The sequence below is a fragment of the Chelon labrosus genome (assembly GCF_963514085.1).
Source record: "Chelon labrosus genome assembly, chromosome: 19".
Classification (NCBI taxonomy): Eukaryota; Metazoa; Chordata; class Actinopteri; order Mugiliformes; family Mugilidae; genus Chelon; species Chelon labrosus.
The window spans coordinates 1,506,473-1,524,307 of record NC_140352.1 but is presented as its reverse complement, the minus strand read 5'-3'; the positions used below and the strand labels follow the sequence as shown (position 1 = coordinate 1,524,307).

At 43.2% G+C, this 17,835-nt stretch overlaps 1 protein-coding gene across 1 annotated transcript; it reads right to left on the bottom strand.

Moving 5' to 3' along the window:
* Window positions 1–1,043: 1,043 nt before the first annotated feature.
* LOC311504747 (monocarboxylate transporter 12-B-like) lies at window positions 1,044–15,798 on the bottom strand. The gene is made up of 7 exons (XM_084568009.1): window positions 15,671–15,798; window positions 6,477–6,580; window positions 6,251–6,394; window positions 5,876–6,163; window positions 4,880–5,273; window positions 2,832–3,091; window positions 1,044–2,021 (listed from the first exon to the last, which is right to left on the bottom strand). Exons 1-7 carry the CDS (start codon window positions 15,781–15,783, stop codon window positions 1,870–1,872), a joined length of 1,455 nt encoding a protein of 484 aa, XP_084424135.1. The 5' UTR covers window positions 15,784–15,798; the 3' UTR covers window positions 1,044–1,869.
* Between the last annotated feature and the right edge of the window lie 2,037 nt (window positions 15,799–17,835).

Genomic DNA, 17,835 nt, shown 5'->3' with positions numbered 1-17,835 from the left:
ATTCGTGCAAATCCGAGGAGAAAATATTTGGGGGGGGGGGGGGGGGGGGGTAGCCTACTCGTTGACTTTTATTTTAATATATTTTAATAATATAATAATATAATGTTCTATATACCGTAAATCCTCTAATATTGGGCCTGTATTCCATTAGCGGCCGGGTCTCCAACATTTGCCGGTCTCGCTGTCAGCGGAGGTAAATAAAGGCCGGTCATCTCGGCGGGTCAGGGTTTCGGCGGCACGGTGTGGGAGGATCCCCTCAGCGGGACCTCTCCCCGGCGTCGGCCGGCCCCCGCCGGGCGCATTTCCTCCGTGGCGGTGCGCCGCGACCGGCTCTGGGTCGACCTGGAAGTGCTCGGGGCGAAGGTGGCTCGTCGGCTCCGGCCGCGAGCTTTACAGCGACCCCCCGCATCTCACTTGGGGTCCCTGGGGTCGTGGAATCAGTGCTCACTGCGCCCTCTCTCCGTGCGGGGAGGGACGGGTCCCACTCGCTCCCGGCGCGACTGCCGACCGGCAGCGGACTCACTGTCCTCAGTGCGCTCCGACCGCGTCGCGCCGCTCATTTGTTGTTAATATTCTGTATGCATACCATGTTATGGTAACGGTACGTTTTCAATAAATGAACCTAGTATTTTATAGGTTCAAATAGACACAAAATCTTGTTTTTATTCATTCTACTCGTAGTTCGTTTTGCTCAAATAGAAATTAAGGCCTGCCTCTAATTCTGGCCTCCTTCCAATAAAGGCCTGGACCGCGATGTGCTTGAGTAAAATAAAGGCCCGGCAGTGAAATATGCCCTTCAGGCCCGAGGAAAAACAGCCATTGAGCTGTTCAGGCTCAATGGCTCAAAAGTTTTTTTTTTGGTAAAAATTAGTGAATTTGTAGTCTGTTGTCTTTGTAAATCTCTGTTTACCAAGGGGGGGGGGGGGGGGGGGGTGTTCGTGGCCATTTCCCTCTTCACACTCTTCTCACCTTTTTGACCCCTGACCAGTTTGCATGCCTGCTAAAGCTGAACACTAGAACCTTCATGGAGACCAGAGTTGGAGCAGGACAATAAAAATAAATCCACTAAGAGCAGAACTTTACTTTTAATCAGTCGATAACTTGAAAACCTTCAGGAAACAAACTGGAAAAATGTTTCATTTATTGATGAGAAATGTTTCAGACAGCACAGCGTTAGGTTGATTTATTTTCATCCCTGTAAATGTTCTAATGTAGAACCACTCTTCTCTCAAACGGCGTGGACTCTTCTTCTACCTGAGTTAAAAGCCTGAAAGTGTTCGTCTGAGTTTCACAGAAAAACTTAGAAATCATGATCAATGATCGACTCCGACCGTGATCAGCGTCTCTCCTTGGAGCCGAAGCAGCGACGTTAGCAGCGTGATGCGTTCAGGGTCGTGTCGTTAACCAGGAAACCTCCCAGACTGTGTCTTAAATCTGTGCGCTGGGGTTGATGCTGGGTCCATAAAACACTTAGTGCACCATAAACAAATAAAATCACCTTGTACAAATATAGATTATGATCATATTAAAACAAGTAGCAGCTATGTGGAGAGGTATCTCTCAGCTAGAAACAAACTGAAGTCGTTTTTATTGTGTGGTTGATGCTGGTGTCCAGTTTATTAGGTACAGGTTGCTCCTGCAGCAGCTTTAGTCCGCCCAGAGTTTAAAAGATAAAAACAATCGAGGCTCTTCATCGAGTTCAATCAAAGTCAAAGCGTTTGTCACGGTGTTGTTGATTCTTGACCTTCACCGGACTCTAAATAAAGTTTGATTGGCGCCCGTCTCAGCCAATCACATCTCTCCACTCGTCGATGGATCTGATTTCTTCCTCCGAGGCCACGAGGCGGCGCCCCGATCGGCCCTGATTGGTCAGACGGGCTTGTTGCCCCTGGCGACGGCGAGCCGGTGGTGCACGTGGCGAATCCCGGCGACGGTGGCGAGGACGAGGGCGCTGGCCAGCAGGGCGGCGCCGCTGAGGAAGAAGGTGGCGGTGTAGCTTCCTGTGACGTCGACCAACCAGCCTTTAGGAAGAGACGAAGAAGAGTTAGAGCTCACCATTTAAATATTTATTACATCTAAAAACTAATAATGTGTTTTATCTTTTGACCTGAAATGATTTTTGTTCCAAGTTAAATTGAAGATATTTTCATTTCAAGTAATTTTTTATTATTTAAAAAAAGATTAAAGTGATTTTTACATTTTGTGATTTCAATTTTTTTATTGTAGAAAACTAGAAAACCAATGTGCAATCAGATTGAAAAATACAATTACATAATTAATTTTACGTAATTTTTAAATTCAAATTAAAGTGATTTCTATTATTTAGAGTATTTTTTATAAATTGACTGCTCTAATGACAGTATTTCTTTTTTATTTTGAGTAATGTATTTTATTCAAGATTTTTTTTAATCTTTTTTTTTTTTTTAGATCAAGTTATTTTATTGGTTTAATTGTTTCATGGAAAAATATAATATAAAATAAAACAATTTAAAGTTACATGAAGCATTTCCAAGTTTTTAGGCAATTTTTGGTGTTTGGCAATTTAATTCATGCAATTTATAAAATAATTAAATACTGGATTTGCACTAAGTGGCACTTTTGGCACTAAGTGGCATATTTTTCGTGTGTTTTATTTAAATGTTGTGTTATTTATATGTGTGCCTCTAAAGCCTCTGCAAACATTTCATTCTGTTCTCATGACAATAAAGACTCTTGGTTCTTGATTCTTAAATATAATTAGTATTTGATTAATTGCACATATTGATTTTATCAGTGATTATGTTAGTAATTGTGTTGGTTATTGGTTGTAAATGAGGGAGGCCTCGGCTCACCTCCGATGGGGGGGCTGAGCAGGTAGGGGATCGCGTGCAGGAAGTAGACCACGCCCAGCGCAGACGACAGGTATGGCGCCCCCACCACGTCCGACGTCACCACCGGGATCAGAGCCACGTAGGCGCCGTCGAAGTAACCGTACAGGACGGCGAAGGGCACGAGCAGCGTGAAGGAGCGGAGCAGCGGCGTGAAGAGGCAGCAGAGTCCCTCCATCCCCACCGAGAAGACGTAGCAGGCCCGACGGTACGGCTTCAGACACCTGGACGCCCACATTTAAACATTAAGAGACACATCGATCAGTTCCCAACGGAGAGACTCCAGACCAACTACAATGACTTCCAGGCTGAACCGGTACAGTTCACTGATGAGACCATCGGTGCTTCCTGGTTTTTAAGCGTCAGTAAATACACGAATAAACAAAAAACCTTCTGATGTAAACTTTAATCCTACTTTGAACCCATTGACTTGTCGTTTATCTCTGACTTGTTGCTGCAGGTTTTATCTTCAGGTTGTTTCACTGATGGATTTTAACTGAGGTCAGATCAGAGTCACTGATTTATTTTGATTCTGTCGTTCAATAGTTCATAGATTCAGTCTCTGAGACTTATTATCACGAGCTGGTTCTACACTGTGCGCACAATTATTAGGCAAGTGAGTATTTTGACCGTATCGTCATTTTACGTATACGTTCCAACTCCAAGCTGAACAAACTTAAATGCCTGTTGGATTTAAACATACTGGGTGATGTGTGTCTGTGTAATGAGGGAGGTAATGAGGTGTAATGAGGCCTCAGGAGATCAACACCCTCTATCAGGTGTGAACAATTATTAGGCAACTTCTTTTCATCAGGCAAAATGGGCCGGAAAACAGATCTAACAGATTCTGACAAGTCAAAAACTACACTGCCTGGCCAAACAAAAAAAAAAAGTCTCCACCTGGATTTAACTAGTCAACCAGGTAGGAGCCTCCTATTGGATAATTACTGCATGGGTGATTATCTTTCAGCTGACAACAAGTTATTTAAGCCCAACTGATGCAATGAGTAGCTTCTCATTTCTTCAACAACCATGTCTAAAGACACATCCTGTGGTCGTCTGTTTGAGAAGGGTCAAATCATTGGCATGCATCAAGCAGAGAAAACATCTAAGGAGATTGTAGAAACTACTAAAACTGGGTTAAGAACTGTCCAAGGCATTATTAAAAACTGGAAGGATAGTGGAGAAGCATCAGGGTAAGAAGAGAGGCAGATGAAGTGATGCACCCATCATGCCTAGTGTCTACTGTACAAGCCTGTGGGGGCAGTGCTATGATCTGGGGTTGCTGCAGTTGCTCAGGTCTAGGTTCAGCAACATTATGAGGTCAGCTGACTACCTGAATATACTGAATGACCAGGTTATTCCATCAATGGATCATATTCCAAGATGACAATGCCAGGATTCATGGGGCTCAGATTGTGAAAGAGTGGTTCAGGGAGCATGAGACATCATGTCCACACATGGACTGGCCACCACAGAGTCCAGACCTGAACCCCACTGAGAATCTTTGGGATGTGCTGGAGAAGGCTTTGTGCAGTGGTCAGACTCTCCCATCATCAATACAAGATCTTGGTGGAAAAAAAAATGAAACACTAAATAAAGACGTGAGATGGGAATATTTTTGGTTTTCTTTGAGTTGCCTAATAATTGTGCACACACAAATATTCTCGTACAAAAGTCAAAACCTCACGTTCACTTCCTTAAATATTCAGGTTTATTAACATTTGTTTTGTTGTTAAATAATAAAACAAATCCTCAAAAGTGCCCAATAATTGTGCACGCAGTGTAAAAAAGTCAAAGTCTGAACGCGTATCCCTAGGACTCAGTTTTACGTCGCTGGAAAATTAATTCTGTCTTCATATTGGTTCCTTTTCAGATCTATAAGAAACGATGCTACCATAGCTACAAAGCTAACGTTGCTAGCAGTGGATCAGAGACCTCTGATCTGAAGTTGTTTTTCTTTCATCTTTCAGTTCAATCCACAGAGACGGTCCTACCTGGACTGAACCTACCTTCTGTCGGTCAGCCATCCGAAGGTGATGTTCCCCACGATGTCGATGACGCCCAGGATGGACATGAGGAAGGCGGCCTGCTGGTGACTGACGCCGGCACTCAGAGCGTACGGCACCAGGTAGACGAAGGGAAGGCTGCAGCCGCTGGCCAGGAACAGGAAGGACACGGCCAGACAGAGGAAGTCCGGCATCAGCAGGAAGCGGTACTCCTTACTGGACAGGAAGCAGGAGCTGAAGCGCCGCCTCAGGCCACTGTCGGCCTCTCCTGGAGCAGCCTGGGACCCCGGCGGTAAAGGCGACGACGGTGGCGGCGGCTTTCCAGATGACAAAAGGCTGTCTTTGGATTCTTTGGAGAGTTTTAAGGCGAGTTCTGCGTCCTGCGATGAGACGTCACCTGCAGCGGAACAGATGGTGGAAATTTAAGGTGTTGGGTGGTTCCTACAGCGTGGACTAGTGGATTTGTAGGTGTTAAGAGGATTCTATACAATAGAGGCCAACCAATCAGAGCCATTAGTTGGAAACAAAATAAACTCCATGTCTCTGAGATGACGTGTTTGACTACAGGGTACAAAGAAGAAGAAGAAGAAGAGAAAAGTTCAAGGAGAAACATCTTCCAGAGAGGGTTAGGGAGTTTATGGCAGCGTTGGATGACCAGAACATTTCTGGAGTAGAGAACACAAGGTACCAGCTACCCTCTCCACACTACATTAACTTTGACTGAAAGATTTATTGGACTGAATCCAGTCCACTCTAGGAGAAGACAAGGAAGACAAGGACAGACTTTAGGAAGCTACAGGAGACCAACTCTAGGAGAAGACAAGGAAGACAAGGACAGACTTTAGGACGCTACAGGACACCAACTCTAGGAGAAGACAAGGAAGACAAGGACAGACTTTAGGAAGACACAGGAGACCAACTCTAGGACATTTAGGATCAGAGAGGAACTGGGATCAGACAATACTGAAATATTGGTGTAATATCGGGTTTACCACGTACAGTGCTGCTTCTCCTCTTCGTCCTCCTCATCTTCTGCCTCCTCCTCCTGCGGCGTGATTGGTCGGAGCAGAGCACCGCAGACACAGAGGTTGGCGACAAAGGCGCTGAGGACCAGCAGCGCCCCCCTCCAGGAGTACAGCTCGATGAGCAGCTGCACGGCCGGAGCCAACACGAACGTCCCGATGCCGCTGCCCGACATGGCGATGCCGTACGCCAGCGCCTTCCTCCGCCGGAAGTAGCAGCCGACCAAAGCGATGGCGGGGGTGTAACAGAGGGCGAAGCCCAGACCTGCGAAGACCAGAGAGATTTAATCAGTCAGGACTAGGTCTAGTCTAGACATTTGGAGGATGCTTTAAAGTCGCCCAGCGTTATAACCTGTGAGACCGCCCATGCTGATGTAGAGCAGCTCCAGGCTGGTGGTTAAGGAGCTGATGAGGAGGCCGCATGAGGACAAGAGTCCACCCAGCATCACTGCCACCCTGCAGGACCAGCGGTTCCCCACCAGGCTGCCGACCGGAGCTGCACAAACACAAACACACATTCAGCTGGTTTCATTAGAACCGCTCTGTAACGACCGTGGATTTGGAGCGAGGGCACTGACCACAGAGCATGGTGGTGCAGTCCACCAGGCTGTGGATCCATGCCGTCGCTGCGTAGTCGGCCTCAAAGTGAGCCTGGAACTCCACGAAGAAGATGGAGATGCACCTGTGGACACAGGGGAGCGTCAACGTCCATGTTCCTCAAACATTTAACTTCTCAGACAAGACTTCATCCATCAGCTGCTAATTTAAACATTAAAGTTTTTATTAGACTATTTCAGTCTGAGGACTTTTTTCAATTTGACATAGATGACTTTGTTAAATCTCTAGTCAGCCTCCAAACATCATCTCCCTGCTACCTGACCAACACCCAGTAGGTTATAAAACAACGCCTGCTGCAGCCTCAAAGAACCTGTTCACTACATGTTTTAGTTGCTAGATGGTTGTTGGGTGGTTTCTACTGTGTTGGCACTGGACTAATATATTTCTAGGTGCTAAGAGGTTCCTCCTACCATTAGAGCCATTTAGCGGTAAACTAATTCAACTCCACAGCGCTCAGATGATGTGTATGATTATGATACACAAAGAAGAACAACCAGAAGACGAGCTGATCCTTCACAACAAAGGAGAACCAGCTTTTCATGTCAGAATTCAATTGTCCACCTGGACCTAAAGGACAAGGGACGGGTCCAAAGGTCTTTGGAGGACAACAACGTCCACATGTAGAGCGCATGTCAAACTGGAAAACCATTCTCTGAACAGAGGAGGTGGACTAAGATATAACCTGTCAGTCTGGACAACAACCAGTTAATGGTTTGTTAGAAAACAGGTTCAAAACAGATTCCTCCAATCACAGGTGAGTATCTGGTCATGTGACCTTCAGGTGGACTCCACCCACAGATGTGCCTGATAAAAACTTAGGGCGTATTCACACCAGGAAGGTCCGTTAGTTCACTTGCTTTGGTCCGGACCAATTTTTTTTTTCTTTTTTTTTTTTTAGTGCGGTTCGCTTTCACACTGTGATTAATTGCAACCGGACCAGAATTTATAAACAAAAACAGATGTGCTAAGGTCGTTCAGCCATTGGCTGGTAAACGTATAGGCGGGGTAAAGAAGGAAGCCAAATGTCCCACGTAAATAGGCTACAATGGAGACTTTGCGTACTGTAGGTCTACTTGTTATTATGCTAGCAATATGGTTTATAAACTGAGCGCTGGAATCCCCTCTCTCTCATTTGTTTACTAAAAATCTTATATACTTCTGCATTTTTATGTGTTTTCTCCAGCATTTGAGATATCTGGACATCTGCCCAGATATCTAGGAGGCAGCGTGTCTCCTCAGAGCTCGGTTAAGCCACGGCTCATCTCTACCTAACCTACCTGCGTTTGTTTGCTTCACGTGTCTCTCTCTGTTGTGTGTGTCACTGGGCTATCCTACATTTCCCATAACTAGTGCAGTGCCCGTCGGAAGTATTCCTATAGTGGGAGCTGAAGAAGATTTTTCAGTTGTGACCATTGTCGTGACCCATGTCTCCTCCCCACAAAGACACCTGCCCAGTTTCAAATCAGCGTGCCACAGACAGACAGACAGACAGACAGACAGACAGACACAAACTCACCAAATAAGTTAAAAGAAATTCTTGATTTATAGATAGATGATCAAATCACTCATGTTTTGTCTGTAAACTGTAAAATAACGTTGAGTCTCCGTTGCCATGGTTACCATCTAGCGTTTGAGCCAGCGCAATAATTTAACTGTCATCAGGAAACTGGAAATATTAGAGCGGAGAAAATCTATTTTACCGATATATTTTACATTTCTTATCCAAACTTCGTCAAACTTAGCAGTGCACATCTTCGTGCCCGTAGCGAGACACCTGTCCAGTTTCAAATCAATCGGGCCAACGGTTCGCGACATATGCGTGCCACAGACAGACAGACACACAGACGCTTCTTGATAGATGCGCGAAAACTACGGGAGCTCGTCAAATCCAAAAAGGTAGATTTTTGCAACTTGGGTCGGATCGAGGTCGGGCTGCTTTCACACCATAAAGGAACCGCACCAGGGTTCGGTAGGAACCGCTCCGAGACCACCTCCTCAGCTGGGTCTCGGTCCGCTTGCTTGGTCCGCACCAGAGTTCGAGTGATTGTATTCACACCAGTCAAAAAGGTCCGAACCAAGCAAGGAAACGAACTTGAGTTCGTTTTAATCGAACTAAACAAGGCAGGTGTGAATACGCCTTTAAACTCCCGTCTTCTAGAAACACAACGAGTCCAGATGTTGTTAACTGCGGTGGGGTCACATGACCTTCCAGTGAGTCTGTTGTAACCGTGGTAACTGTACGCCACAAAGATGCCCGCGGCTGTAACCACAGTAACGCAAATATGGCTTACGCTAAAGGCCCAGATATAAAAAGACAAAATGAAAATGAATGAGGCGTCAGAGTGAACTCCAGATTATTGGTCTCATATCTGCTGAGAGAGGAGAGACAGGTCAGCGGACGGTCAGGTAGACGTTGTGTAACCGTCACATGTGAAGAAAGAATGATTTGAGGTGGACTTCAAGCTTAAAAAACACAAACGTTATGTAACTGGTCTGACTGGGAGCATCAGCTCATCTGTTCACACCAACACCCACTCATCAACGAAGCCCAAACCTCCAACACATGTTTTCTGTTTCTGAACCGCTCTGGATCTGGTGTGAACAGGAAACGTGGGTCAAAGGTCAGAGAAGGAGCAGCCCAAGGTCAAAGGTCAAAGGAAAAAGGCAGTTTGTCTGTGTTTCTGCAGAAAAATTACAGCTGCAGAGACAAGACCTGATCCATGCAACTAACCAAATTCACCACATGATTAAAAACAGTGAAACACGTTATATGACGCTATATTCTTTGCACAAATAAATCTTCTTGTTGCATGAACCACTACCTTACCATCTTATAGTTTTATAGTTTTAGCAATTATTTATTTGTAAAGTTTCCACTAGGACACTGTACATAGAGAATGTCTGTTTCTATTTTTCAAATGTTTTTTTCCTGTCGAATTCGTTATTGTTTTCTGTATATATTTTTGTCAAATTCCTCGCTACTGTGACAAGGAGATTTCCCATACGTGGGATAAATAAACATGTCTTATGTCTTAAATGCTCTAGAGACAGTTTTAGTTCAAACTTTCTGTTCAAAGTCAAGAAACTGAGCTGTTACTGCAGGAATGTGACCAGACTTCATGTTCCATCAGCAGATGCTGGAGAAGTCACCGTTTATGACTTCGTTCAGACATCATTAACATCCGTCCTCTCTCGTGTCCCAGTTAGAGTCCAGGTGTGAACACTGATCTGGTGTCAGTCCACATGTGGAGGTGGTCTGGGACACATGTGACCTCATTCCTTTGGTAGTGTGTCCTGGGTCACATTAAAGACAAGGGTGAGCTAGCTCTTCTTTTATTTGACTCAACAGAAGTGAAGCTTAACGATGCTGCCTCCATTTTAATGCCAGGCCTCCAGGTTTCCTCTTTTGTTCCTTGACACCGCCTCAAAATGGCGGCGGGGTCGGGTTTCAAGCAGAAAACAGGACTGACGAGTGGAAATCAACTGAGGACAGAACACGAATCTGTACAAGACTGAACTATTCTTATGTTGGATTAATCTGTCAGTTGTTTTCAAGATTTAATTGAGAGCCAACGAAACCTGTTGGTTCTTATTGTCCTGAAACGTTTGCCAGATGGAAGCGGTTCAAACAGGGACTGTCCAGACAGGGTGTTGTACCTGACTGTGCTGTTTGGTCTCTAGATTAGGAGGCTACACCCCAACAACGCCCTGGGCCACTTTCTCTAGCCAGTCCAGGTCTGTCTGCTAGCCACCAAAGAAACAATTCATTGTAATCAGTTAATTATCAAAAGAGTTTGTCTGTGAAGGTTCTCAGTCATCCAGGTCATGGTATATCCAAAAAAGGTTAAAAAAGCCAACTGGACTTGTAGAGTTTGTTCAGAAGACGTTTCACCACTCATCCGAGTAGCTTCTTCATTTCTGGTGGACTGGTGGGAAATCTGAGGTTTAAATAGGAACTCCTCCTGAAAAAACTTAACGACTGGGTACTTACCTGTAGTGGAGGGGGGGACTGTGTTGTCCCTGTCCTCTTTCCTATGAATGGTTCTCTAACGACTCTTGTCCGTCAGAGGCTCCAGTGTCAAGGTGTGAATGAGACTGAAACTTCTTGGGGACAGAAGTTAAAACTGTATTGTAAATAGATGGCAAATTAAATCTCAGTCCACCTCCTCTGTTTAGTGAAAGTTTTTCCAGTTTGACATAGATGGCTTCCTTTACTCCTCTTTCAAACCATCGGTCTTCTCTGGCTAAGATTTGGACGTTGTTATCTTCAACTATGTTAGTCTAAACCAGCTAACAGAAAAAAAACTCAGGAGAATTTTCAGAAATCACCGTATTCCAGTTTATTTCAAACCAGGAAACACACTTAGGCAAAGACTGGTCCACCCAAAAGACAAAACACCCAGGCAAAAACAGAGTAATGTGGTGTACGCTGTTCAGTGCAGTGAGGAGTGTACAGATTTATACATTGGGGAAACCAAACAACCCATCCATAAACGCATGTACCAGCACAGGAGAGCCAGCTCATCAGGAAACGATTCAGCGGTCCACCTACACCTGAAGGACAAAGGACACTCCTTTGAAGATAACAGCGTCCAAATCTTAGCCAGAGAAGGTCAATGGTTTGAAAGAGGAGTAAAGGAAGCCATCTATGTCAAACTGGAAAAACCTTCACTAAACAGAGGAGGTGGACTGAGATTTAATTTGCCATCTATTTACAATACAGTTTTAACTTCTGTCCCCAAGAAGTTTCAGTCTCATTCACACCTTGACACTGGAGCCTCTGACGGACAACAGTCGTTAGAGAACCATTCATAGGGAAGAGGAGGGGGACAAAACAGTCCCCCCCTCCACTACAGGTAAGTACCCAGTCGTTAAGGGAAATTAGCTGCACCAGTTTCTGGTTATTAGCATAACAAGCAAGTTTTTTCAGGAGGAGTTCCTATTTAAACCTCAGATTTCCCACCAGTCCACCAGAACTGATGAAGCTACTCGGATGAGTGGTGAAACGTCTTCTGAACAAACTCTACAAGTCCAGTTGGCTTTTTTAACCTTTTTTGGATATCAAAAGAGTTGTTTCATTTTCTGCCAACGGAGAAATGGATCAATCAATATTAGTCCGATTTCCATAAAGACCTTTGAATGCATTCATGTCTGGAATTGTGACGTCAAACAGTGACGTCAGAAAATCCGTCCAATCAGAGCAGTAGGTGGGACTAAAGCCCGCTATCAGCATGGTGTATTCGGTATTAGGATTAGCCTAAACTATGTTAGTCTAAACCAGCTAACATGAACATAAAATTAGTCTAAATAATGTTTCCCAAAACCAGCTAACTTAAACATAAACCAGCAAACGTTAGCCTAAACTAGCTAACATAAGCCTGTTAGATAAAGTTGCATAAAGCTCCATCCAGATCTAAAGTGATTCTCTGATTGTTCATCTCCATGTATCTGACAGTTGGTCTCTCGTGGACATCCCAGGCTCTGGTTGCCTTGGTAACCCTCATAAAAATACAGCTACAGACCAACTCACAAATAAAATGGACGACTAGACTTTAGAGGTGGACGGTGGTTAACTTCATTCCCGTTTCTACATTTAACGTTCTCTCTCTCAGTTTGTGACGTTATCAATTAATGAACTAACGGTTTGTGAGAACGCCTGAGGAGACGAACCTGTAAATGTGTCTGACAAAAAAACGTGTTGCATGAGGACACAGTGACCTAGCGGGGACCCTGAACGCACCGTGTGGCCTTCGCAGACCCTGACGTGGAGTCAGAGACGGGACCTGGTGTTTGTTCAGGTGTCAGAGTCTCAGCGAGGCCTTCGGAGCGTCTCTTAATGTTTCAGCTGGAACACAGTGGAGGTCAACGGGTTTACAGTTTGAACGAACTGTCCCTTTACTGCAGACTGGACAAATGTCCTAAAGAGGCCACCGTACAGAGAGATCATCAGTCCATAAGACAACATGTATGTTCTGTTTGATGTTTTATCTGTAAATCTGCCCAACATTTATTCTTACTCTTGTCTTGTGGTCAGAAGACCTGGAGGTTAGCTTAGCTTAGCATACGAAAAAAAGGAGAGAGGTGGAAAGAAACTAGTTTGTTGAAAAGTAACAAAACCAACCGGCCATCATTGATTAACACAAATCAACCACAGAGACACAAATGAGTCCTCGTCTTATGGGCTGTTAAAGTTTGGACGAATAATAGTTTCCCGTATTTATGCTAAGCTAATTAGCCACAGGTTTATGTTTATCAACGACAACGGGACACCAAGTCCTCTGCACTGATGACACACATCTGAGTTTGTGTCTTTGTGAGGACATTCCTCTGACATGGATGCATTGCCTGAGCGTAACCTTTCCCCTAAAACCAGGTGTGAACACATTTAACTCAGATCACACACGGAATACCTGCAGAGGCTGAAATCAGAAGTCAGAAGATGAGCAAGTAAAGAATCTGTAAACAAGTTGTTTACAGTCAGCTGTAAGACAACCTGTGTGTGTGTGTGTGTGTGTGTGTGTGTGTGTGTGTGAGGACCAGATTGAGCATTAATTTAGCTTGTGAGGACATTTCTGGTACGTGCGGGAAGATGCCGCTCTGATGCCAATCATTAAATGTTGGCTTATGTTAGTGAGTGTGTGTTACAGTGTGTGTTAATGTGTGTGTCAATGTGTGTGTGTTAAAGTGTGTGTTACGGTGTATACTTGAGAGGCGTTGACAGGAACAGACGGTCGTCTTGTCTTCACGTCAGTAAAACAAGCTGCTTCATGGAAAAAAAAACAACTTTAACTATTCATAGACTGAGCTGCAGCTGCTGGTTGCTGCTCCGGTTGCTCTAGTTGCTCTAGTTCAGGGGTTGGCCACACTGGGTTTTTACAGACCAAAGCAGTAGCAGAGGACACTGTTAGGACAACTTTATAAATGCTTGACGGGTTCCCACTGCTCTAGTTATTTTAGTTGATTTAGTGCCTGTAGTTGCTCTAGTTGCTCAAGATGTTTTAGTTTATGTGGTTGATCTAGTTGTTTTAGTTGATTTAGTTGATTTAGTTGATTTAGTTCCTGTGTTTGCTCTTCTTTTTTTAGTACATGTAGTTGCTCTAGTTTTATTTTCTTTGGTTGCTCTAGTTGTTTTAGTTGTTTCAGTTTCCGTGGTTGCTCTAGTTTCTGTGGTTACTCCAGTTGTTTTAGTTTCTGCAGTTGCTCTGGGTTCTGTGGTTACTCTAGCTGTTGTGGTTTCCTTGTAGTTGCTCTAGTCGCTTTAGTTTCTGTGGTTGCTCTAGCTGTTTTAGTTTCTGTGATTGATCTAGTTGTTTTAGTTTCTGTAGTTTCTAGTTGCTCTAGTTGTGTTAGTTTCTGTGATTGCTCTAGTCGCTTTAGTTGCTGTGGTTGCTCCAGTTGTGTTAGTTTCTGTAGTTTCTAGTTGCTCTATTAGTTTCTGTGGTTGCTCTAGTTGTTTTAGTTTCTGTGATTGCTCTAGTTGTTTTAGTTTCTGTGGTTGCTCTATTAGTTTCTGTGATTGGTCTAGTTGTTTTAGTTGTTTTAGTTTCTGTAGTTGCTCTAGTCGCTTTAGTTGCTGTGGTTGCTCTAGTTGTGTTAGTTTCTGTAGTTTCTAGTTGCTCTATTAGTTTCTGTGTTTGCTCTAGTTGTTTTAGTTTCTGTGGTTGCTCTAGTTGTATTAGTTGTTTTAGTTTCTGTGGTTGCTCTAGTTGTTTTAGTTTCTGTGGTTGCTCTATTAGTTTCTGTGATTGCTCTAGTTGTTTTAGTTTCTGTGGTTGCTCTAGTTATTTTAGTTTCTTTCGTTGCTCTAGTTGTTTTAGTTTCATTGCTCTAGTTGTTTTAGTTTCTGTGGTTGCTCTAGTTGTTTTAGTTTCTTTCGTTGCTCTAGTTGTTTTAGTTTCATTGCTCTAGTTGCTTTAGTTTCTGTGATTGCTCTAGTTGTTTTAGTTTCGTTGCTCTAGTTGTTTTAGTTGTTTTAGTTTCGTTGCTCTAGTTGTTTTAGTTTCTGTAATTGCTCTAGTTGTTTTACTTTCTGTGGTTGCTCCAGTTGTGTTAGTTTCTGTAGTTTCTAGTTGCTCTATTAGTTTCTGTGGTTGCTCTAGTTGTTTTAGTTTCTGTGATTGCTCTAGTTGTTTTAGTTTCTGTGGTTGCTCTATTAGTTTCTGTGATTGGTCTAGTTGTTTTAGTTGTTTTAGTTTCTGTAGTTGCTCTAGTCGCTTTAGTTGCTGTGGTTGCTCTAGTTGTGTTAGTTTCTGTAGTTTCTAGTTGCTCTATTAGTTTCTGTGTTTGCTCTAGTTGTTTTAGTTTCTGTGGTTGCTCTAGTTGTATTAGTTGTTTTAGTTTCTGTGGTTGCTCTAGTTGTTTTAGTTTCTGTGGTTGCTCTATTAGTTTCTGTGATTGCTCTAGTTGTTTTAGTTGTTTTAGTTTCTGTGGTTGCTCTAGTTATTTTAGTTTCTTTCGTTGCTCTAGTTGTTTTAGTTTCATTGCTCTAGTTGCTTTAGTTTCTGTGATTGCTCTAGTTGTTTTAGTTTCGTTGCTCTAGTTGTTTTAGTTGTTTTAGTTTCGTTGCTCTAGTTGTTTTAGTTTCTGTAATTGCTCTAGTTGTTTTAGTTGTTTTAGTTTCGTTGCTCTAGTTGTTTTAGTTTCTGTAATTGCTCTATTAGTTTCTGTGATTGCTCTAGTTGTTTTAGTTTCTGTGGTTGCTCTAGTTGTTTTAGTTTCATTGCTCTAGTTGCTGTCCTGGTTGTCGGGCCGCCTCAGATCAATCAGACAGTTTGATCCTTTCACTTTATAACAAGTCGTTTCTGTGACTGTGGATCAGTTCAGATCTGTCTGACCTGTTCAGGACCTTCCACTGACATAAAACATCCCATATCTGGAGCCTGATCACAACCATAACCTCTGGGAGACCTTTAAAACACACACTGGACACGCTCTAACCCTCAGAGAACACAAACACACACACACACACACACACACACACACACACACTCACCTGTGTGTTGTAACTGAGCTGACGCTGCTGTTTCTATTATTTTGGCCTCATGATGCAACAACACATCTGAACACGTGTTTATCAACAGGTGTGTGTGTGTGTTATTTTAGTTTATATCTATAATGATATGTGTGTGTGCATATGAAAAAGTGCGCGTGTTACCTGGTCACTGCTCGCGTGCACACCGTCACCATGAAGCAGCAGCCCACGATCACCCAGCCCCACCCGCCGTCCGGAGGACACGGACCCGCGCTCTGCCGCTTCCCCGCAGCCATCACTGCAGCCGCAGACCGACCCGAGCCGGTCTCTGGTCCTGGTCCAGGTCCTACTCCTGGTCCTGCTCCCGGTCCTTGTCCTGAGGAAGTCTGGTTTCAGGTAATGAGTTTCTTCTGCTGAAGTTGTTGCAGCAGAGATCCAGGTCCTTTGCTTTAGAACTGAGTCCAGCAGAGACAAGAAGAAGAAGTACTAGTAGTGGTAGTAGTAGAAGAAGAAGAAGAAGAGGTCCTCCGGTCAGTAAGTGACCAGCTGACCCTCAATCATTAACCACGTCCTCTGCGCCCCCCAGACCCTCTCTGGTCCGCGGAGCCTCTGGCAACAACAACATGTGCAGACGGGACACGGGACGCTCCATTCACTACACCCGCACCTCCCCCCACCCAGGGCGAGGGGGCGGGGCTGTGACTGGTGTCAAAAAGAAGCGCACCTAGTTAAACTGGTCTGGCTGGGACAGAGTGTTTATGGGTGTTTACGTCCTGAGGGGTGTTTACTCTCGGGGGGCACAGGGTCAGGTCACCACTACACCAGGACCAGGACGAAGATTAGAGCCAGAGCCAGGACTAGAACCAGGACTAGAACCAGGACTAGAACCAGACTAGTCCTATATATTAATCTAATTTTGCCCCAGATTTTTGATTTGATTTGATTTATTGTATTTTTTGCTTCTGTGAAGTCGAGTGGGCTCCACGCCCCAAGAATGTCACTACTGGTAATAACGCTGCATTGTTACTATGTGACAATAAAGAACCTTGAATCTTGGCTAGAACCAGGATCAGGATCAGGACCAGGACCAGGACCAGGACTGGAGCCAGAACCAGGACCAGGAACAAGTACCAGGACTTGGACCAGCACCGTTTTTAGTTTATTTTCAGTTGTTTTGAGCAAAGATGTCAAACCCTGTCCTGTCATTGAGGACCAGGTCTTGACAGAAAACCAGAACCAGAACTAGACTTGGGTTAGACTTTGAATGTATATACAGAATGTCTTTATATTTCTAGTTCTTTCTCTCTATATTTTTTCAGAGTATTGTTATTTTTTTTGTATATTTTTTGTATATATTTTTCAAAATTTTGTATTTGTGTTTTTTTGGTAACTTTTTCCCTGTCGAAGTTGTCATTGTTTTCTGTATATATTTTTTTTTTTTTGCCAAATTCCATGCTACTGTGACAAGGAAATTTCCCATACGTGGGACTAATAAACATGTCTTATTTTATCTTAAACAATAATCCAACTAGAAACGTTTATAATATATTGTATATTGTGGAGATGTGGCGCCCCCTGCTGGCCTAGACCCTCACTGTCTGTCTGTTTAACTCATTACATTTGAATCTTGTTTTGTTTCGTTTAAATAATTAAAATAAATAATAATAATAAATGTTTCAGTTTAATCGTATTTATATTTAATCGTATTTCATTTATATTAGTGGATTTATAATGTGACTTTTCATTTGTTTAAGTTTTCTCAGCATTAAATTTGTTTCTTATAAGTTCATCTCAGTTTATTTTATCTCGTCAGTATCAGCACATTACACACATTTAAAAAATAAGATTATGTTAAAAAATACATAATTAAAACGAACTTTAAATCTCAAATGTCCCCTGAATACAACCGGGGCTTTATTTTAAAATCTAGATTAATATATTAATTTATATAACATGAATTCGATTTTTTTATTGTTAATACACCGTAGCCGGTTATATTTTAGTTTGGTATAAATCCATCCCGCTGTGTTTCCAGACCAAGATATAGGGGGAGCTGTGGAGTAGTGGCTAGCTAGCTAGCTAGATAGATAGATAGATAGATAGATAGATAAACAACTTTATTGATCCCTTTGGGAGGTCGCATACAACCCTTGTCAGACATACATGTACACGAATTATAGACCCAAATACCAAACACCCAGAAAAGAATAATAATAATAATAATGAATATTGTGACTGTACTGTACATACATGGTTGTTGCATAAATAGAAAAAATACTAGATGCATATTGTTATTGCACTTTGCTATTTCACTCATGTTGTTGCAGGTTAATTAAAAATGTCATTCA

Coding starts and splice junctions, on each gene's coding strand:
- LOC311504747 (XM_084568009.1), bottom strand. CDS start 15,783: ATGGCTGCGGGGAAGCGGCAGAGCGCGGGTCCGTGTCCTCCGGACGGC. Junction 6,164..6,250: donor CAGCATGGGCGGTCTCACAG/GTTATAACGCTG, acceptor TGGTCTTCGCAG/GTCTGGGCTTCGCCCTCTGT. Junction 5,274..5,875: donor CGAAGAGGAGAAGCAGCACT/GTACGTGGTAAA, acceptor GTTCCGCTGCAG/GTGACGTCTCATCGCAGGAC.